Source organism: Podarcis filfolensis (assembly GCF_964270895.1).
Source record: "Podarcis filfolensis genome assembly, chromosome: 8".
In the NCBI taxonomy this organism is placed as follows: Eukaryota; Metazoa; Chordata; class Lepidosauria; order Squamata; family Lacertidae; genus Podarcis; species Podarcis filfolensis.
This window is the reverse complement of record NC_139611.1, coordinates 7,072,827-7,089,737: the sequence shown is the minus strand read 5'-3', so window position 1 is coordinate 7,089,737 and position 16,911 is coordinate 7,072,827. Positions and strand designations below refer to the sequence as shown.

The 16,911-nt window shown below is 51.8% G+C and overlaps 2 protein-coding genes across 14 annotated transcripts in view; one reads left to right on the top strand and one right to left on the bottom strand.

The window, feature by feature from the left end:
* PAX8 (paired box 8) overlaps positions 1-3,406 on the top strand; it is a 37,494-nt gene extending 34,088 nt beyond the window's left edge. For all 8 annotated transcript variants that reach the window (XM_083629574.1, XM_083629578.1, XM_083629576.1 and 5 more), the window contains exons 10-11: positions 489-578; positions 2,164-3,406. In XM_083629574.1, the coding sequence (XP_083485700.1) occupies positions 489-578; positions 2,164-2,234 (161 nt within the window). In that variant the 3' untranslated portion in view covers positions 2,235-3,406. The remainder of the gene's footprint in view (positions 1-488; positions 579-2,163) is intronic.
* Positions 3,407-10,271: 6,865 nt separating this feature from the next.
* Positions 10,272-16,911, bottom strand: part of LOC310769706 (uncharacterized protein) — a 28,368-nt gene continuing 21,728 nt past the window's right edge. For all 6 annotated transcript variants that reach the window (XM_083629323.1, XM_083629320.1, XM_083629321.1 and 3 more), the window contains exons 12-16: positions 16,668-16,738; positions 15,661-15,806; positions 13,033-13,177; positions 12,691-12,834; positions 10,272-10,948 (exon numbers count right to left, since the gene is read on the bottom strand). In XM_083629323.1, the coding sequence (XP_083485449.1) occupies positions 10,685-10,948; positions 12,691-12,834; positions 13,033-13,177; positions 15,661-15,806; positions 16,668-16,738 (770 nt within the window). In that variant the 3' untranslated portion in view covers positions 10,272-10,684. The remainder of the gene's footprint in view (positions 10,949-12,690; positions 12,835-13,032; positions 13,178-15,660; positions 15,807-16,667; positions 16,739-16,911) is intronic.

The following is a 16,911-nucleotide window of genomic DNA, read 5'->3' as shown; positions in this document are numbered from 1 at the left end:
TGGGGGTTAATCCCAGTGACTGCAGACTGGCAGTCACTGCAGTTCACACGACGAAAGGAAGGTGGAAAAGAGGAAGTGAAAAAGAGAGAGGTGTTCTGCGTACCTTGCCCTTTTGTTACCCGGGCAGGTAAGGTCACGCCCAAAAGGAAGGATGCTCCAGCCAGGAGGAAACAGGAAGTTTTCGACTGGCTGGACCAAACATTCCCCCGCATGTCCACTCTAGGAAAACAAGGAATGTTGTACTTGATTGCTATTTGTGTATCACATCCCACATACTCTTAGAAGGCAACAGGAGGGAGATGGCAATGATGATGGCGACAACCAGGTTTGGCATCTTGATTTTTGTGGTGCTCGATGAAAACAAATTTGTAGCCTTAACACCACATCAACCCTGCATTTAGCTGTTGTGGAGATGTCCCCACTTGCAGCCCCACCAGCGAGCCTCTCCCAGCTGCCTCTGACGCGTGTTCCCTTCTCTTTGTCTCCAGCAGGGAGTGATTATTCTGGCGGCGCCTACAGCCATGGCCCTTACACCAGCTATGGAGAGCCCTGGCGATTCCCCAACTCTGGACTGCTGGGTGAGTCTTCTCCTCTGGGGCTGCAAGGGGAGGTGGTTGAGTGTGGGTGGGGGGCGGAACTGTTGCTTTCTCAGCTTGACCTGGCAGTTTGTGTGTCAGGTCTCCTGGGATTGAGGGCCAAAGCTGAGGGCTTAGGCAGGTGAGGACTGTTTCTGGTGCTCTCCGACACAGAAAGGAGGCGCATCAGTCCTTGCAACTAGCCACCAGCAAGGAGCCTGACTGGGCTGACCTGACCCGCTACGAATGCTGGAAAGTAGAACTGTTCACTTGTTGCACTTCTCATGAGATTCCTGCATTGAAGGGGGTTGGACTAGATGACCCTTGTTTCCCGCTTACAAATTGAAGATTGCTCTTTGCAAGCTCCCAGCTCCAACATGACCTTCTCTTGGCAGAGTTGTGAATGCAGTCACTGCCTGCGGCTTCCAGCAAAATATTAAAATACAGTAATTCATGAAATATTAAAAGCTTCCTTAAACAGGCTGCCTTCAGATATCTTCTAAAAGTCAGATAGTTGTTTATTTCCTTGACATCTGGTGGGAGGGTGTTCCACGGGGAGGGCGCCACCACAGAGAAGGCCTTCTGCCTGGTTCCCTGTAACTTCACTTCTCGCAGGGAGGGAACCGCCAAAGGCATAGCTGTCAACGTTTCCCTTTTTTAAAGGGAAATTCCCTTATTCCAAATAGGATTCCTCGCAAGAAAAGGGAAAAGTTGGCAGCTATGGCCAAAGGCCCTCAGAGCTGGTCCTCAGCGTCCGGGCAGAACGATGGGGTTGGAGACGCTCCTTCAGGTATTCAGGACCGAGGCCGTTTAGGGCTTTAAAGGTCAGCACCAACACTTTGACTTGTGCTTGGAAAATGTACTGGGAACCAATGTAGGTCTTTCAGAACCGGTTTTATATGGTCTCAGTGGCCACTCCCAGTCACCAGTCTAGCTGCCGCATTCTGGATTAGACGAGGTGCTTTCTGCAGTGGAAAGCAGGTACAATCTGATGGACCCTTGTGACAAAGGCTAAGAACAGTGATTATCTGATGAAAGAATTTGAATGGGATCCCCAAATTTTTTGGGGGTGGTGGTCGTGGGTAGTTAGAGAAAATAAACTGTCTGTTACAGGACTCCATATCCCTTATAGGTGCACTTCCTTCCAAGCCCATTTCCTTGCCACAAATGACCACACAGAGAGGTCTGACTGAGACTCTCCTTTTCCCAGAGGCCCACAGCTCTGCCCAAATATTTTGAAACCCAAAGTGACCAAAGCTCCGCCTCCGCTTCTGCAGCCAGCCACACACCTTGCACAGATGCGAAATGCCAGATAACTTTCTGCTTCTCTTGCGGGAAGGAAGCCATTTGACCAAAGTCCTGCACAGGAAGGAAGTAGCCTGGCCCTGTCTCAGAATAGGGGGCAGGGAAGTCAATGATCCCCCGGGCTGTTTTGATGGCATCTTAACATGAACCCTGCTGAGGTCTGCAAAGGCTGTGGGTATGAGATGATTAATGTGTGTTGAGCTGGAGTGAATGGTTAACCCGGGCAGGTTATTTGCTAATAGCCTCTCTCACACTCTCTGCCTCTCTCTCTCTTTCTTTCCAGGTTCCCCCTATTACTACAGCTCATCTTCACGGGGCCCTTTACCTCCCAACACCACCTATGACCACCTGTAGATGATGCAGTCCCTCTGGGAGCCAGGCCAGCTCTCCTGGGCCACTCTGTTTATAGCCCAGTGGCAACAAAGAGGGATGTGAACTGGTTCAATCTACAGAGTGCCCCAGTGGGCAATGGAATCCACACAAGCAGTTGCAGCAATTGCAAGCATGCGAGGCCACCCTGTTACCCATGAAGCTGGGAAGGATGGAGGAGCAGGTGGCATTAATGTGCTTGCGTCCCCGGACTCCAAAAGTGAGGACAGTCTAAACACCTTGAAATCGAGGAACTCAAACCAATGAAATCAAGTGATGCTTTATGAAGTCACTTTGCTACTGTTCTCTCTTGCACTAAGGCGGGTGAAGGTGCTTGTGCAAACTGTGGGTCTTTGAAAGGACTGGACACTTGGAGAGGGGCAGAGGGAGTAGTTGGGAGAAGAGCAGGCTTGGGGCTTGAACGCCTGGGCTGCTTCTCTCCTCACCCTAGGGGATCCTGGCTGCAGTTTAAGTTGCTTGCTTGTGCAGATCGCACTGTCCCTTATTTCTGGCTGTTCCTGTTCCATTCTTGCCATGTTTGAACAGCAGGAAAAGGAAGGCACAAATGCAGCCTCACAGATAAGGACCCCAAGTGCAACGGAGGCGGCTGATTCAGTTACGGAGGGGGCGAAGACAGATGGGCTGAGCGTCTTTCGGTCAGGAGGAGTGGGGCACAACAAACAGCTGGTGGGAAATTTCCCAGTGGAGGATTCTCAGCTTGCAACTCCAAGTTAAATCTCACAATTCCTTTCCTGGTGGGCTCTTTCCCCTTCATCCTCTTTTACTGGCTTGCTCTAATGCAGGGGCCAGATCCGGCCAGCAAACTGCTCTTGCCAACATTTGCAGACCTGATCTCATTTCAGGGTTGGCAGGGTACCTGCAAAGTTGCCAAGGCAAGATGTTGAGGGCCTTGTCCTTTTTGAGCGGTTGAGCTCTTCCTTTGCCTAGGGGAAACTGAAGCAGAGCTGCTGGAACATGGTAGGTGTCGAGTTGCGCTGTGTGTCCACGTCTATATGCCTTTGTTTCATGCTGTATAGACAGTACTTTACACAAGCTGCATCCCTGGGAAATGGGCGTGGGTTTTCGCCCTGCCTCCATCAGCACAGAACAGTCTCCTCCCCTGCATCCCTTTGAATAAAAGCAGTTTGTATTAATGACACGAAACCCTTGGCTCTGTAGGGATGTGTATAGATGCTAGGAGGGGAGATATTTATTAGATATTATCTTTCTTTCCTTATGTCGAGGAAGCAGCGTGCCATACCTTTGCCCCTTAAAAGGGAAGCTTTAATAGGCTAGTTTTAGCCTTTTAGTTTAAGTAATCCAGAATGCTTTAAGGCAGACTGGATTCTTCTGGTGTTTCCCCCTTTTCTCCCCTTAAAACAATAATCGCACAAACAGTCTTGTAAAAGTTTAAAAAAGAGTAACATTTACTCACTCAGAATACTTGTTGAAGAGTAACAGATACAGCAGTTTTGTTCAGGCAGGCTTAAAATGATAATCCAGTTACAAAGACATACTTTAGTTTAAAATTAGTCACGTTGCTGGAATGGAGGTGAGAGCAAAGAGCAAGCACAGAGCCAGGTGAGATGTTAAATATGCATAGACCCTCCCCCTGACCAGGCACCTGGGCGTGTCTCTCAGAGCCCTCTCTAGGAAATTTACAGGGCTTCAGCTCCTATCCAGTGCCTATCTAGCAAACATGCATTGTTGGTTTGACTGCACTGCAAATATCCCACGCACGCATTCTCAGGCAAAACAACATACATGCTCTTTTATGAAACCACCCAGAGTCCCACCTTGACTCAAAGGTTCTGGAAACTGTCTCTTGGTAGACGCTTGGTCAGGATATCAGCAGTCATCTCTTTGATGTGGCAATAAGCCAACTACACGTCTGTCTTGAATTGCCTTGTGTACATAGTGATACTTCATCCCAATGTGCTTTGTCCTTGTGTGGAATTTCTTACTCTGGGACAGCTGTAGGCAACTCTGTTTGCCCCACTTACTTCCTATGGCCTTCTTCCCAGGAGGTAGGTCAGTAAGGATTCAAGTGTTGTTTTGATGCAATGCATCCATATCTCCTACTGTGCAGCCTCCCTCCATAGAATGACTTCTGCCGCTGGCATCTCCTCTATCTCTTCCCACGTGGAAGGTCCCCTGAGGTAACACCGACCCTACAAAGTAGGGTTCTGGATGAGCGTATGACCTGTAGTCCTGGACCTGTGGTCCCATCAGCTTCCTCCTCCTCCAGGGCAGGCTTGTCTCCACTGAGCTGCTCCCCTTCGTCTCTGGTGCTGCTGCCAGGAGTCTGGTCCTCTGCATCTTCTTCTTGTGCATCACTTACAGAGGGAGCCATGACACTAGAAGGCAGATCTGGACATTGAAGTTTGTGATGAGAAGTATACAGTGGTATCTCGGGTTAAGAACTTAATTCATTCCGGAGGTCCGTTCTTAACCTGAAACTGTTCTTAACCTGAGGTACCACTTTAGCTAATGGGGCCTCCCGCTGCTGCCGTGCCACCGCCGCACGATTTCTGTTCTCATCCTGAAGCAAAGTTCTTAACCCGAGGTACTATTTCTGGGTTAGTGTAGTCTGTAACACGAAGCGTCTGTAATCCGAAGCGTCTGTAACCCAAGGTATCACTGTATAAGGTCTTTGGCTTCTTCTGAATTCTCAGAAAAGTCCTTGTCTCAGCTTTGTTGTGCTCAGATGGGAGACAGATTAAAGGGTAAAGCGACCCCTGACCGTTAGGTCCAGTCGTGGACGACTCTGGAGTTGCGGCGCTCATCTTGCTCTATAGGCTAAGGGAGCCGGCGTTTGTCCACAGACAGCTTCCAGGTCATGTGGCCAGCATGACTAAGCTGCTTCTGGCGAACCAGAGCAGCGCACGGAAACACCGTTTACCTTCCCACAAGAGCGGTACCTATTTATCTACTTGCACTTTGACGTGCTTTCAAACTGCTAGGTTGGCAGGAACTGGGACCGAGCAACGGGAGCTCACCCCGTTGCGGGGATTCGAACTGCTGACCTTCTGATCAGCAAGTCCTAGGCTCTGTGATTTAACCCACAGCGCCACCCGCGTTCCTGGGAGACAGATTACCAAAGCTCAAAAGGTGTGCATTTAGCTCCCTTTGTTAGCAGCAGTCTGCTCTGAAGATACAGCACAGTTGCTGCTGCGCCTCCCCACATGCGTTGGGGTAGAGATGCATCTTTGTAACACGCACCCTGCCATCTCCATGATGGATCTGAACTTTCTTTCAGCTACCGAGTTCTGTTGTGGGTTCTGGAAGCTGTCTCTTGGTAGACGCTTGGTCAGGATATCACAGCAGTCATCTCTTTGGTGTGGCAATATGCCAACCAGGAAACTTGCAGGACTCTTGAGCTTTAGCTGTCCTGTCCTGTGTCTATTTAGCAACCATGCATGGCTGGTTTTGGCTGCATTTTAAGTATCCAACAGGCTCGTGGTCCTCAGCCTTCATTTTGGGGAGATGGAGGGAAAAAACCCTTCTCTTTCCATCTGTCGGCCAAAGAAGATGGGGACCAGCTGAGGGAAGAAGAATCATACTTTGTGGTCCCAGGTTCAAGTGGCAGTTGAAAGAATCCCAGCAAGTAGCATCTCCCTGATGGAGTAGACATGGATCAGCTTCAACAGATCAATGTACGGCAGGGACTGGCCAGGCCACAACCTCCACTCTCTAGTAGGTTTAGCTCTCTTGCACTCTGGATGTTGCTGAACTACAGCTCCCATCATTCCTGACCATCAGCCATGTTTGCAGAGGCTCATGGGAGTTGTAGTTCAGCAACTTATGGAGGGCCCAAAGTTCCCTATACCTGCTCTAGGATCCTGGGGTGGCATGGACATAGCCTCTATATCAAATAAAAAAGTACTTAACTGAGATTCTGCCCCCCATAACATAAATCCTGGCTGTGCCCATGTGGGGTGGTGATAATGCAAAAGGTGTTCTGGTAAAAACTCCCAAAACTTCAAAGTATCTGCACTTCTTCTTTTTTAATGAAAAAAGCATGGTGGTTTTTTTAAGCCAATGCTTTGTAAAACAAACTTGCAACTTCTAAAGATTCAGCTTTTTAAAGAAGCCAAAAGTGCTTTCAAAGGAAGTGAGTAAATAAACTTGTTTGAAGACATTTAGCAACCCCACTCTTGATCACACAATCAAGGGCCCATCTAGTCCAACCTCCTGCAATGCAGGAATTTCAGTGGGGTCTCCCATCCAATTTGAAACCAGACCAGACCCTGCTTAGCTGTAGCAAATATGCTAGCGGTTTTATTATGGTTGGTCATATCAGGTTTCTGCTGGGAACTGGAAGGATATCATCCCTTGGACCTAAGAATTTAGATGTCAGTGAGAGAGCTGGAGTCTGTGAATTCTAGATGAGAAGGTGCTATCCAAGCCACCCAGGTTTAGCTTGACCTTGTACACTCAGGTGAAGCCTCAGTGATAGATCGCATGTAGGCGGTCCCAGGTGGCATTTCCATTCCAGGTAAGGCTCTGGAGAGCCACTGCAGACAGAACTGAGCTCGGTGAGCTGGCGATCTGACCTGGTTTCAAGCCGTTTGGAACCGCTGTTTTAATGCGCTTTGGAAGCCTCCGAGTCAACAGCTGCCAAGGGAATCGGCTTCCCTGCGGGAAACGCGACTGGGGCAGGAGGAGATGCCGGGTCGCCTGCGCCACTGGAACAAGGAAGAGTCAGCGGCTGGCGGCCGCTGGGCCAAATCCGGCCCTTTGTGGGCTAGAAACAGGCACCCTCCGCCAGGCACCCAAACTGCAGGCAGGAGAGAGGTTGAGATCGTGGCTTCCGTGAGGCTGTCCATAGAACCGGGCCGGGGGGGGGCTTGCGGAAGGTACCGCGACCCGGGAGCCTGGGCTGGGGGCGACCCCTCTCTTAGCCTTGCCGGGCGGCCCCCGGGGAAAAGAGCTCGGCGGGAGCTGGGCGCGAAGGCGACGCCCCGTCGGCCGAGAGCGGAAGAAGCCCCCGCTTCTTGGAGAGGAACAATCGGAAATAAAACTTCATGGAGCAGAAAATCAAAGGCAGATTATACAGATGTGGCAATTTGAAGGATCATTGCCTCCGTCCTCCTTGCAACGGCGGCAGCTGGAATTGCCGCGCCGCCCGCCGAGGGCAGGGGGAGGAGGCGAAGGCAGCGGAGCCTGCCGGGCCAGGACTGTCCCCCGACGGCACCGGAGACCGCGTCCTGCGCTGGGCTTCCCGGGGCGCGTCCGGGCAGCAGCTGCGCCCTGGGCGCACGGGCGCTCCCAGGGGCGGCGGCAGAGGCTCGACGGCGCCGCTGCCCTCGCCCTGTGCCCGGCGCGCCTGAGAAAAGCCCCTCGAGGAGGGCGGCCGCGGCTGCCTAGAAGGCGCTCCCTCCGCGGGGGTACTCTGCACAGGCTCAGAGACCCCCTTCTGCTCTCCTGACTTGCTTTATGTAGCCAATGGCTACCGAAGCGCCTGTCTTCTGTGGGGAACCCTTGAAGGAAACAGCGGAGCTTCCCTTCTTAAAGTTATAAGCAGCAGTCTGCGTTTCCGGGTTTTGTGGCTGTTGGGGGGGGGTCTGACTCCAGCCTGCTATTCTTTTGCTGTCTTTTTCCTGCCCTCGGGGGCCTGAAAGGTTCCTCGCTCCGGTCAAAGGAATGGCCAGTTCCGCCTTTGTGAACCCTACAGCCCTTGCCAGGGGAACCAATCAGTGCTGCTGCTACTTCGGATTCCCCGAGTAACCAATCCGAGGCAGCGATCGGGGGTCCCTAAGCAGAGTCAGAATAACTCTTAGTGCCCCTCCAGTCGCTCCCTCTCCCGCTGAGCCACTCCTCCTAACAGTCACCTCTGTGAGATGCCCCTTGCCCACCCACTCATAGCAGACTTTGATAGAACAGGGAGGGGGCGCCACTCCTGCCCCCCATTGCAATGGTGATCCTGGAGCCAGCTAGCCAGCCACTTTGCCACTGGAGGACGTACCTGTGCCCGCCCCCAACAGCAGCTGCTCTAAGCCCCTCTGTGCCACACACAGTGGTGTAGCGTGGGTTGTCACCACCCGGGGCAAGGCAAGTGATTTGCGCCCCCTAACCCGTGGATTTGCGCCCCCAACCCATGGATTTGCCCTAACCCCAGTTGTTGCGCCCGGTGCGGCCGGCCCCCCCTGCACCCCCCACGCTACGCCACTGGCCACACACAAGGGGTACAAGCACCAGGCCTCTTCCCCAAAGCTGGGGGGGGGGGAGAAGGGGTATGGGGAAAGGGTCACCACCGCTCTCAACTATTTGAGGTTGCTCCTAGGTTCAGGGCCTTCCATTCTGGTAGGCAGTGCAGGCTGCAAAACAAAAGGCTCATTTGGCAGCTTGCATTGCATTGCATCCTCTTGTGACACGGATGGCGCTGTGGGTTAAACCACAGAGCCTAGGACTTGCCACGACGGGGTGAGCTCCCATTGCTTGGTCTCTACTCCTGCCAACCTAGCAGTTCGAAAGCACCAAGTGCAAGTAGATAAATAGGTACCACTCTGGCGGGAAGGTAAACAGTGTTTCTGTGCGCTGCTCTGGTTTGCCAGAAGCGGCTTAGTCATGCTGGCCACACGACCCGAAAGCTGTAGGCCGGCTCCCTCGGCCAATAAAGCGAGATGAGTGCCGCAACCCCAGAGTCGTCTGCGACTGGACCTAATGATCAGGGGTCCCTTTTTGATTGCATCCTCTTGCAGCCAGCTAGTGGACCTATTTTGGACATTCCAGAGGTTTCTGATTCCAATTGTGGGGAAGGGCCCTCTGGGGTCCTCGGAGACCTGCTGTAACCAACCAGCTACACACCTGGAGGATAAAGATTGCTGCACTTTGGAGTGATCTTGACTCTGCACTTGTCGCAGCTGCAGTTGAAGTACCCAGTGCAGCCATTGCGGGTGTTTCGTGGGACCAGTTTCACCTTATGCAATCAGCTGATATGGGCAAGGTGCTGGTGGCAATGTGACCGTGTGCACCCTCACCCCTCCTGGTTCTAGCAGAGAGGGGCTGGCTGGTTGGCTCCAGAGCGTGGCTAACCCTTCACTAGTCCCTGCTGCACAGAAATCGGCCGTAGTGTGACTGTGCCTAATGAAACCGGTTCTGGACCGTTGGATGGGAGCAACTATCGACTAGCTGCAAACACCCAGTTTTAGGCAAAGGTGCGGTGGAGGGGGGCAGGGGGGGCAGCTGCAAACATTCATGGAGGACACCAATTATTTAAATCCATTCCAATCTGAGTCCGGATCTGGCCACGGAACCAAGTCAGCCTTGGTTCTGCAGAGAGTGGGACGAGAGGAGAGCAACCTTGCTCCGATCCTATCTTCAGGGCAGATGCCAGAGAGGAGCACTGGGATAGTGCCTTTTGGCCCCCTGGCAGCTCTGCTATGGGGGGCTAATCACAGTTCTACAGTGGTACCTCGGGTTAAGAACTTAATTCATTCTGGAGGTCTGTTCTTAACCTGAAACTGTTCTTAACCTGAAGCACCACTTTAGCTAATAGGGCCTCCTGCTACTGCCGCGCCGCTGGAGCACGATTTCTGATCTCATCCTGAAGCAAATTTCTTAACCTGAGGTACTATTTCTGGGTTAGCGGAGTCTGTAACCTGAAGCATATGTAACCTGAAGCGTATGTAACCCGAGGTATCACTGTATTTGGTATCTACATGAAGACACTGGGATCAGTTACAGTGGAATCTTAATCCATTCAGGGAGTCCATTTGATTCCCAAAATGGTTCGGGAACCAAAGTGCAACTTCCTGCAGCCAATCGGAAGCTGTGGAAGCTGCGCCGGACGTTCAGCTTCCAAAGAACGTTCGAAAACTGGAACAATCACTTCCGGTTTTTGATCGTTTGGGAGCCGGAACGTTCAGCTCCCAAGGCGTTCGGGAGCCGAGGTTCCACTATATTAGGAGTTTTGGGGTGAGAGGCCTTCAATTCTCCCCAGGCACCCTCTCCCTCTGGGGCAAAAGGGTCCTGGGAGCCGCTCCACCTCCCCACCAGCCCTCAACATCCAGTCTTGAGTCCCTGCATATCTCTGTTTATTGCACAAAGGTCACAGCTGCCCAGTGGCAGCGATTCAGGAATGAGGGATGGGGATTAAGGCAGCAGAAGGCTGAGCCCCCGAAAGCGGAGCCCAGCAGCAGCAGGCAGGACACTTCCCTGAGTCTCTGCGTTGAAGGCGGGTGGTGTGGGCGATGCCCTGGAGACTGTGCCCGCAACAGCCTCTGCCCATCTGTTTCTTGAGACGTTGCGCCACCTGGAGTCCAAATTCTGCAAGCGCCCATTCAGAGGGCAGCGCTCCTCCTTTCGTACCGTGTGTCCACTTTGGGCTTCGAAGGCCGACACCCAAAGGGATGGGTGAGGGAAAGACAGAAGGGCCTCCCTTCTCCAGTGAGGGCGGCGGTGGCGGCGGCAGCACTGGAGGGCAGGGACCCTCACAGCAAGTGCTTATTGCGCCTGGGGATGATTTTGCGTACTGTCCGGCGCTCAGAAATGTTCCGCTTCACCTTGACCCCCGCAGGCAGCCCGTCCACATTCAGGGAGGGGCTGGAGTGGGACTTCTGCAGGGACGAGCAGGCCTCCTCGGCCGGCAACTCGCCCGCCTCCCCCAGCCGGACCTCCCACTGGTCAAGGTCCTCCGTGTCTTCGCCGGCCAGCTTCACCTCCAGCAGCTTCACGTAGGTCTCGTAGCGGCGCTTCTGCACAAAGGGACAAAAGAAGGCAGGGCGTCATGTGGGGGCTGGGGAGGGGAACGCCGCCTCTGGCCGGCAACACCTGAGGGAGTCAACTAGGGCGGGCACCCCTCACACACAGGACCAGGGAGAAGGTTCATCCTGTTAACGGAGTATTTCTCCCCAGCTTCTCTTTGTCACCTAGGATTAAGGATGCAAAAGATGTCCATAGTTAATGTTTCTGTAGTCTGAAATCACGTACATTGGTACCTCAGGTTAAGAACTTAATTCGTTCTGCAGGTCCTGAAACTGTTCTTAACCTGAAGCACCACTTTAGCTAATGGGGCCTTCTGCTGCTGCCATGCCGCCACACAATTTTTGTTCTCATCCTGAAGCAAAGTTCTTAACCTGAGGTACTATTTCTGGGCTCTTAACCACTACACCACACTGGCTCCCCCCAAATCTATAATAATAATAATAGTAATAGTAATAATAATAATAATAATAATAATAATAATAATAATAATAATTTATTATTTATACCCCGCCCATCTGGCTGAGTTTCCCCAGCCACTCTGGGCGGCTTCCAATCCAGTGTTAAAAACAATACAGCATTAAATATTAAAAACCTCCCTAAACAGGGCTGCCTTCGGATGTCTTTTAAAGATGAGATAGCTACTTATTTCCTTCTGCTTAAAAGCCTCCAGCAAAGGAGAGTCCAACACTTTTCGAGGGAGTCCGTTCCACTGTCAAAACTGCTCTTACAGTCAGGGTACATAACTGCATGCAAAAGTGGGAGGTTACTGCAGATTTTTCTTTCTTTTAAAGGAGCAGCAGTGAGATTTATTGCAACAGATGGGTTGCACTCACTGGGGAAGGTTGCAAAAGACCGCAGGACTGTGAGGAGACATTTGGATAAGGAAAAGACTCAGAGCCGGCTGCGTGAGAGCAAAGCAGCCAGCAAAGACCTCGACAACATGCAAACTCTTCATTTGTAAAAACCTTGCCCTGGAGAAGTTATGTACAGTGGTACCTCAGGTTAAGTACTTAATTCGTTCTGGAGGTCTGTTCTTAACCTGAAACTGTTCTTAACCTGAAGCACCACTTTAGCTAATGGGGCCTCCTGCTGCCGCCGCACCGCCAGAGCCCGATTTCTGTTCTTATCCTGAAGCAAAGTTCTTAACCTGAAGCACTATTTCTGGGTTAGTGGAGTATGTAACCTGAAGCATATGTAACCCAAGGTACCACTGTATATTTTTACAAGTTCCGTATTTTTCGCTCTATAAGACGCACCAGACCATAAGACGCACCTAGTTTTTGGAAGAGGAAAACAAGAAAAAAAATATTCTGAATCCCAGAAGCCAGGACAGCAAGCGGGATCGCTGCACAGTGATCCCGCTTGCTGTCCTGGCTTATGGGATAGCCGCGTGCAGCCTCTCCTGGGCAGGAGAAGCCTTCATCTCCCTGCCCGGGAGAGGCTGTGCGTGGCTAAGGCTCCCCCAAGAGCCGCGCTCCTTTTAAAGAGCACGCAGAGCACACACACTCTGAACAGCTCTTTAAAGGGAGTGCTGAGCAGAGCCTCCCACCTGCATTCGCTCCCTAAGACGCACACACATTTCCCCTTACTTTTTAGGAGGGGGAAAGTGCGTCTTATAGAGCGAAAAATACGGGAGGTGTTCTGACCATTCAAAGTGGGGAGGAGTACAGTGGGAGCATCCTCTGCAGGTTCCCCTCCCGCCCCCTGCAAAAGACAGGGGGTCCTTGCCCACCTCGTAGAGCAAATATTCCTTCTTGAGCTGATACTCTTCCAGGTCCCGGCCCCGGCCCCGCTTGCTGGGCAGGTTCCGCTGGTGCTCCAAGAGCTCGTCTGACACCTGGTCCATCCAGGATTCGTGGGAAAAGTGCTGGTCCTCCTGCAGCAAGAGGAACAGGTTGTTGCTTAGCCTTACCTGCCCAGGATGTGGCAGGAGGTTGCAGCTGGGGAGCGAGTCACAGAAGGGTTTGGGGCAGCCCATGGGCTGCGCTCTGATGCCCACCCCAAATTCCCCCATCCTGCCATTTCTGTGCACCAGCCGCAAAGCAGCCTGTTGAGGGAGCCCCAGGGCACATACCAGGGAGTTCTTGGAAGGTGCTGTCGGCAGAACTGGCCGGATGAACTTTCTCTGGGAGCCCACAGCTGCTGGGAAGGGTGGCGAGGAGAACATGGCAGCCACCAGGTTTATCCGGGAAACCCAGGAACTCATTTCCGCTGCGGTCCTAGGGAAACAGGAGAGGGCAGGGAGAGTTATATGAATGCATGTTTCTCTTTTTTTCCCTTTTAATTTTAATCTTTGTTATATTGCAAAGTAAACAAATCAAAACAAAACCATACATAAAGAATAATATCCAATAACACAGAAAGGAAGAAAAAGTAAAGAAGAAAAAATGCAAAGAAAGGTAGACAGTAAAAGAATAAAGAAAAGTATATTTCAATATAATAAACAATATTTTACAAAATAATAATAATAGACTTCCATCACTCTCACAATTCTTTTCACCTTTCATATTTTATCTGTATTTCAGTATTATTTTCATCTTAATATACAGATGTGTGTATATGTATATTTTACCTTTTCCATTCACAAGGTCATTCTAGACACAGCCAATTTTTTGCATTTGAACCTTGTCTTTCTAAATAGTCATTCAAGCAATTCCATTCCTTCTTGACTGAATTCATTGGCTTTAGTCTTATCCGTAAATTTGGCCAGTTCCAAATATTCACATAATTTACATAACCATTCCTCTTTGGTCAGTACCTGGTTACCCTTCCAGTTACTTAGCCAACAGAATTCTCGCCGCTGATGTCGCGTACAGAAAATATAAGTTTTTTTCTTTTGGAATATCACTGTTCATTATTCCCAAAAGATAAGTTTCTGGTCTTTTACTATGTGAAGTTCTTAGTAACTTTTTTATTTCTTCATGGATCATGTCCCAGAACTTTCTAAACTCTGGACATGTCCACCACATATGGTAAGGTCAAGGTAAAGGTACCCCTGACTGTTAGGTCCAGTCGTGAACGACTCTGGGGTTGCTGCACTCATCTCATTTTACAGGCCGAGGGAGCCGGCGTACAGCTTCCGGGTCATGTGGCCAGCATGACTAAGCCACTTCTGGCGAACCAGAGCAGCTCATGGAAACGCCGTTTACCTTCCTGCCGGAGTGGTATCTATTTATCTACTTGCACTTTGACGTGCTTTGGAACTGCTAGGTTGGCGGGAGCAGGGACCGAGCAACGGGAGCTCACCCCGTCGCGGGGATTCGAACTGCCGACCTTCTGATCGGCAAGCCCTAGGCTCTGTGGTTTAGACATCAGCGCCACCCGCATCCCAATACCACATATGGTAGAAGGTTCCAAGTGAATGCATGTTTCTAATCTAGCAAGCTTTCCTGCTCCCAAGAGCCCCATCGGCCCTTGCTTGGTGGTGGCAGCAGCCTGAGGAAAATGCAGAAGGAAGACAGTCGACAGGAGGTATCCGAGCAGGAGTCTGCACGCAGCAGGCATGACTTACTCCAGGCAGCCCTCAAACCAGCAGGCAAGAGTTACACACACATCACCAAGTTTAGCTATGTTTCAAATTGCAATCCAGAAACAGAATTGTGGTTGTCAAATAATAAAATCCTTTACAGTGGTTGGATGCGGGTGGCGCTGTGGTCTAAACCACAGAGCCTAGGGCTTGCCGATCAGAAGGTCAGCAGTTTGAATCCCTGCAATGGGGTGAGCTCCTTGCTCCTGCCAACCTAGCAGTTTGAAAGCATGTCAAAGTGCAAGTAGATAAATAGGTACCACTCCAGTGGGAAGGTAAACAGTGTTTCTGTGCGCTGCTCTGTTTCGCCAGAAGTGGCTTAGTCATGCTGGCCACATGACCCAGAAGCTGTACACCGGCTCCCTCAGCCAATAAAGCGAGATGAGCGCCACAACCCCAGAGTCGTCCGCAACTGGATTTAACGGTCAGGGGTCCCTTTACCTTTATACAGTGGTACCTCTGGTTACGAACTTAATTCGTTCCGGAGGTCCGTTCTTAACCTGTAACTGTTCTTAACCTGAGGTATCACTTTAGCTAATGGGGCCTCCTGCTGCCGCCGCGCCACCGGCGTGCGCGATTTCTGTTCTTTTCCTGGGACAAACTTCTTAATCCGAGGTATTACTTCTGGGTTAGCGGAGTCTGTAACCCAAAGTGTTTGTAACCCGAGTTGTATGTAACCCGAGGTACCACTGTATACAGCCGTATCCCAAGAGCCATTACATCCCAGCAGGCAGAGCTGGGCTTCAGCCTAGCAGGATTGGGTCCCATACCTCTCCTCCTCCTGCTAGAATTTGTTTACTGTCAGGTCTCTTCACCCAGTTAAACGGGAACAGCAGAAAACACGACTCCCCAGGACTGCCGACGAAGACTATAGTCAGCATTTTAATGGACAACGTTAAGTGACAGGGACAGATTTTGAGGCATGCCAGAGACCAAAGCCTGTTTCTCCGTTTTGAATACACCCTTAAAAAACTAAAACTATTTGTTCTACGCTTGCTGATTAAGAATGTTGCTGCTGTGTCACTAATACCGCAAGAACTGAAGTGACCCCGTCTTTCCGAAAGGGATTTGCTGCTTCCTGCCCAAAGGGATTTACTGCTCAGAGGGAGCCAAGAGGAGATCCTGAGCTGAGGAGGTAGCCTTGGCTCCCCGCAACAGAGGTCTGCAAATACTCACGGGGCTTGGAAGAGGAAGATGCGCCAGTCGGCCGTCTGCAGCCGGAAGACGTGGGGCCGCTTGGTGTACTTGCTTGCCTTCTCGGCCAGGGCGTGGTGAACCCCGATGGGCTCCTCTGAGGCAGAGGCGTCTGGCCGGCTCTCATCCTGCGAGAACAGCAGGAGCAAGCTGAATCGGGGGTGCGGGGGCAGAGCAGAGATTTTGCCTGCAGCACAAACCCCAGATAGATGAGCTGAGAGGCGTCTAAGGCCAGCCAGGCTAGGCGGGCAGGAGGCCAGACCCAGCATAACATGCACAGAGCCACATGCAGGGTCCTGGGTGGAACTGAGCTGGCAGTCAGGGCAGAGGGTCCCACTCAGCCAGCCTGGGAAGAAGCCCCTGGTTAAAGAGACACACAATGGTCCCTCTAGCTCAGGACGCCCTAACCCAGATGAGCAGAGGCTCTCCAGGGTCTCAGGTGAAGAAGAAGAAGAGTTTGGATTTGATATCCCGCCTTTCACTCCCTTTAAGGAGTCTCAAAGCGGCTAACATTCTCCTTTCCCTTCCTCCCCCACAACAAACACTCTGTGAGGTGAGTGGGGCTGAGAGACTTCAGAGAAGTGTGACTAGCCCAAGGTCACCCAGCAGCTGCATGTGGAGGAGCGGGGAAGCGGACCCGGTTCCCCAGATTACGAGACTACCGCTCTTAACCACTACACCACACTGGCTCTCATGGTGGAGGTGGAGGGCATTCCCAGCCCAGCCGTACAGAACTGAACGTGGGACTTTCTGCATGCAAAGCAGGTCTCTCTACCTGCAACTGTGAGACCCCAGGGGTCAGCAGAGAGGGTGGGTGGAAAGTAAAGGAGACAGAAGAGAGAGAAGGGCCAAGCACTGCATAGCCAGCTGGGGAGGCAGCGCAGAATTGCTCTGCTGGGGTGCAGCACAGCCCTGGTCTCTCACAGGGAGGGTGGCCTAGGAGCGCAAGTCCTTTGGTTTCCACAGTGGTCTGGCCTGCTCCTGGTTACCTTGGAGAAGTAGAGGACCATCCCTTTCAGCACCGTATGAAACATCTTCCAGCCTCTCTTGCCCCAGGGCGCTGCAAAAGAGTGAGATGGGGAGCGGTCAAGTTGGGTCTGCCACCTGCACCTTGGTGCTCTAGGGCTGTCCAGGAGGGGCTGGTGGACCCCGTGGCTGCTTAGGTCCCCTGTAAGGTTGCTTAGGACCCCTGTGGCACAGGAGTGTCCCAACCACTGCCCACTCCCACCTGGC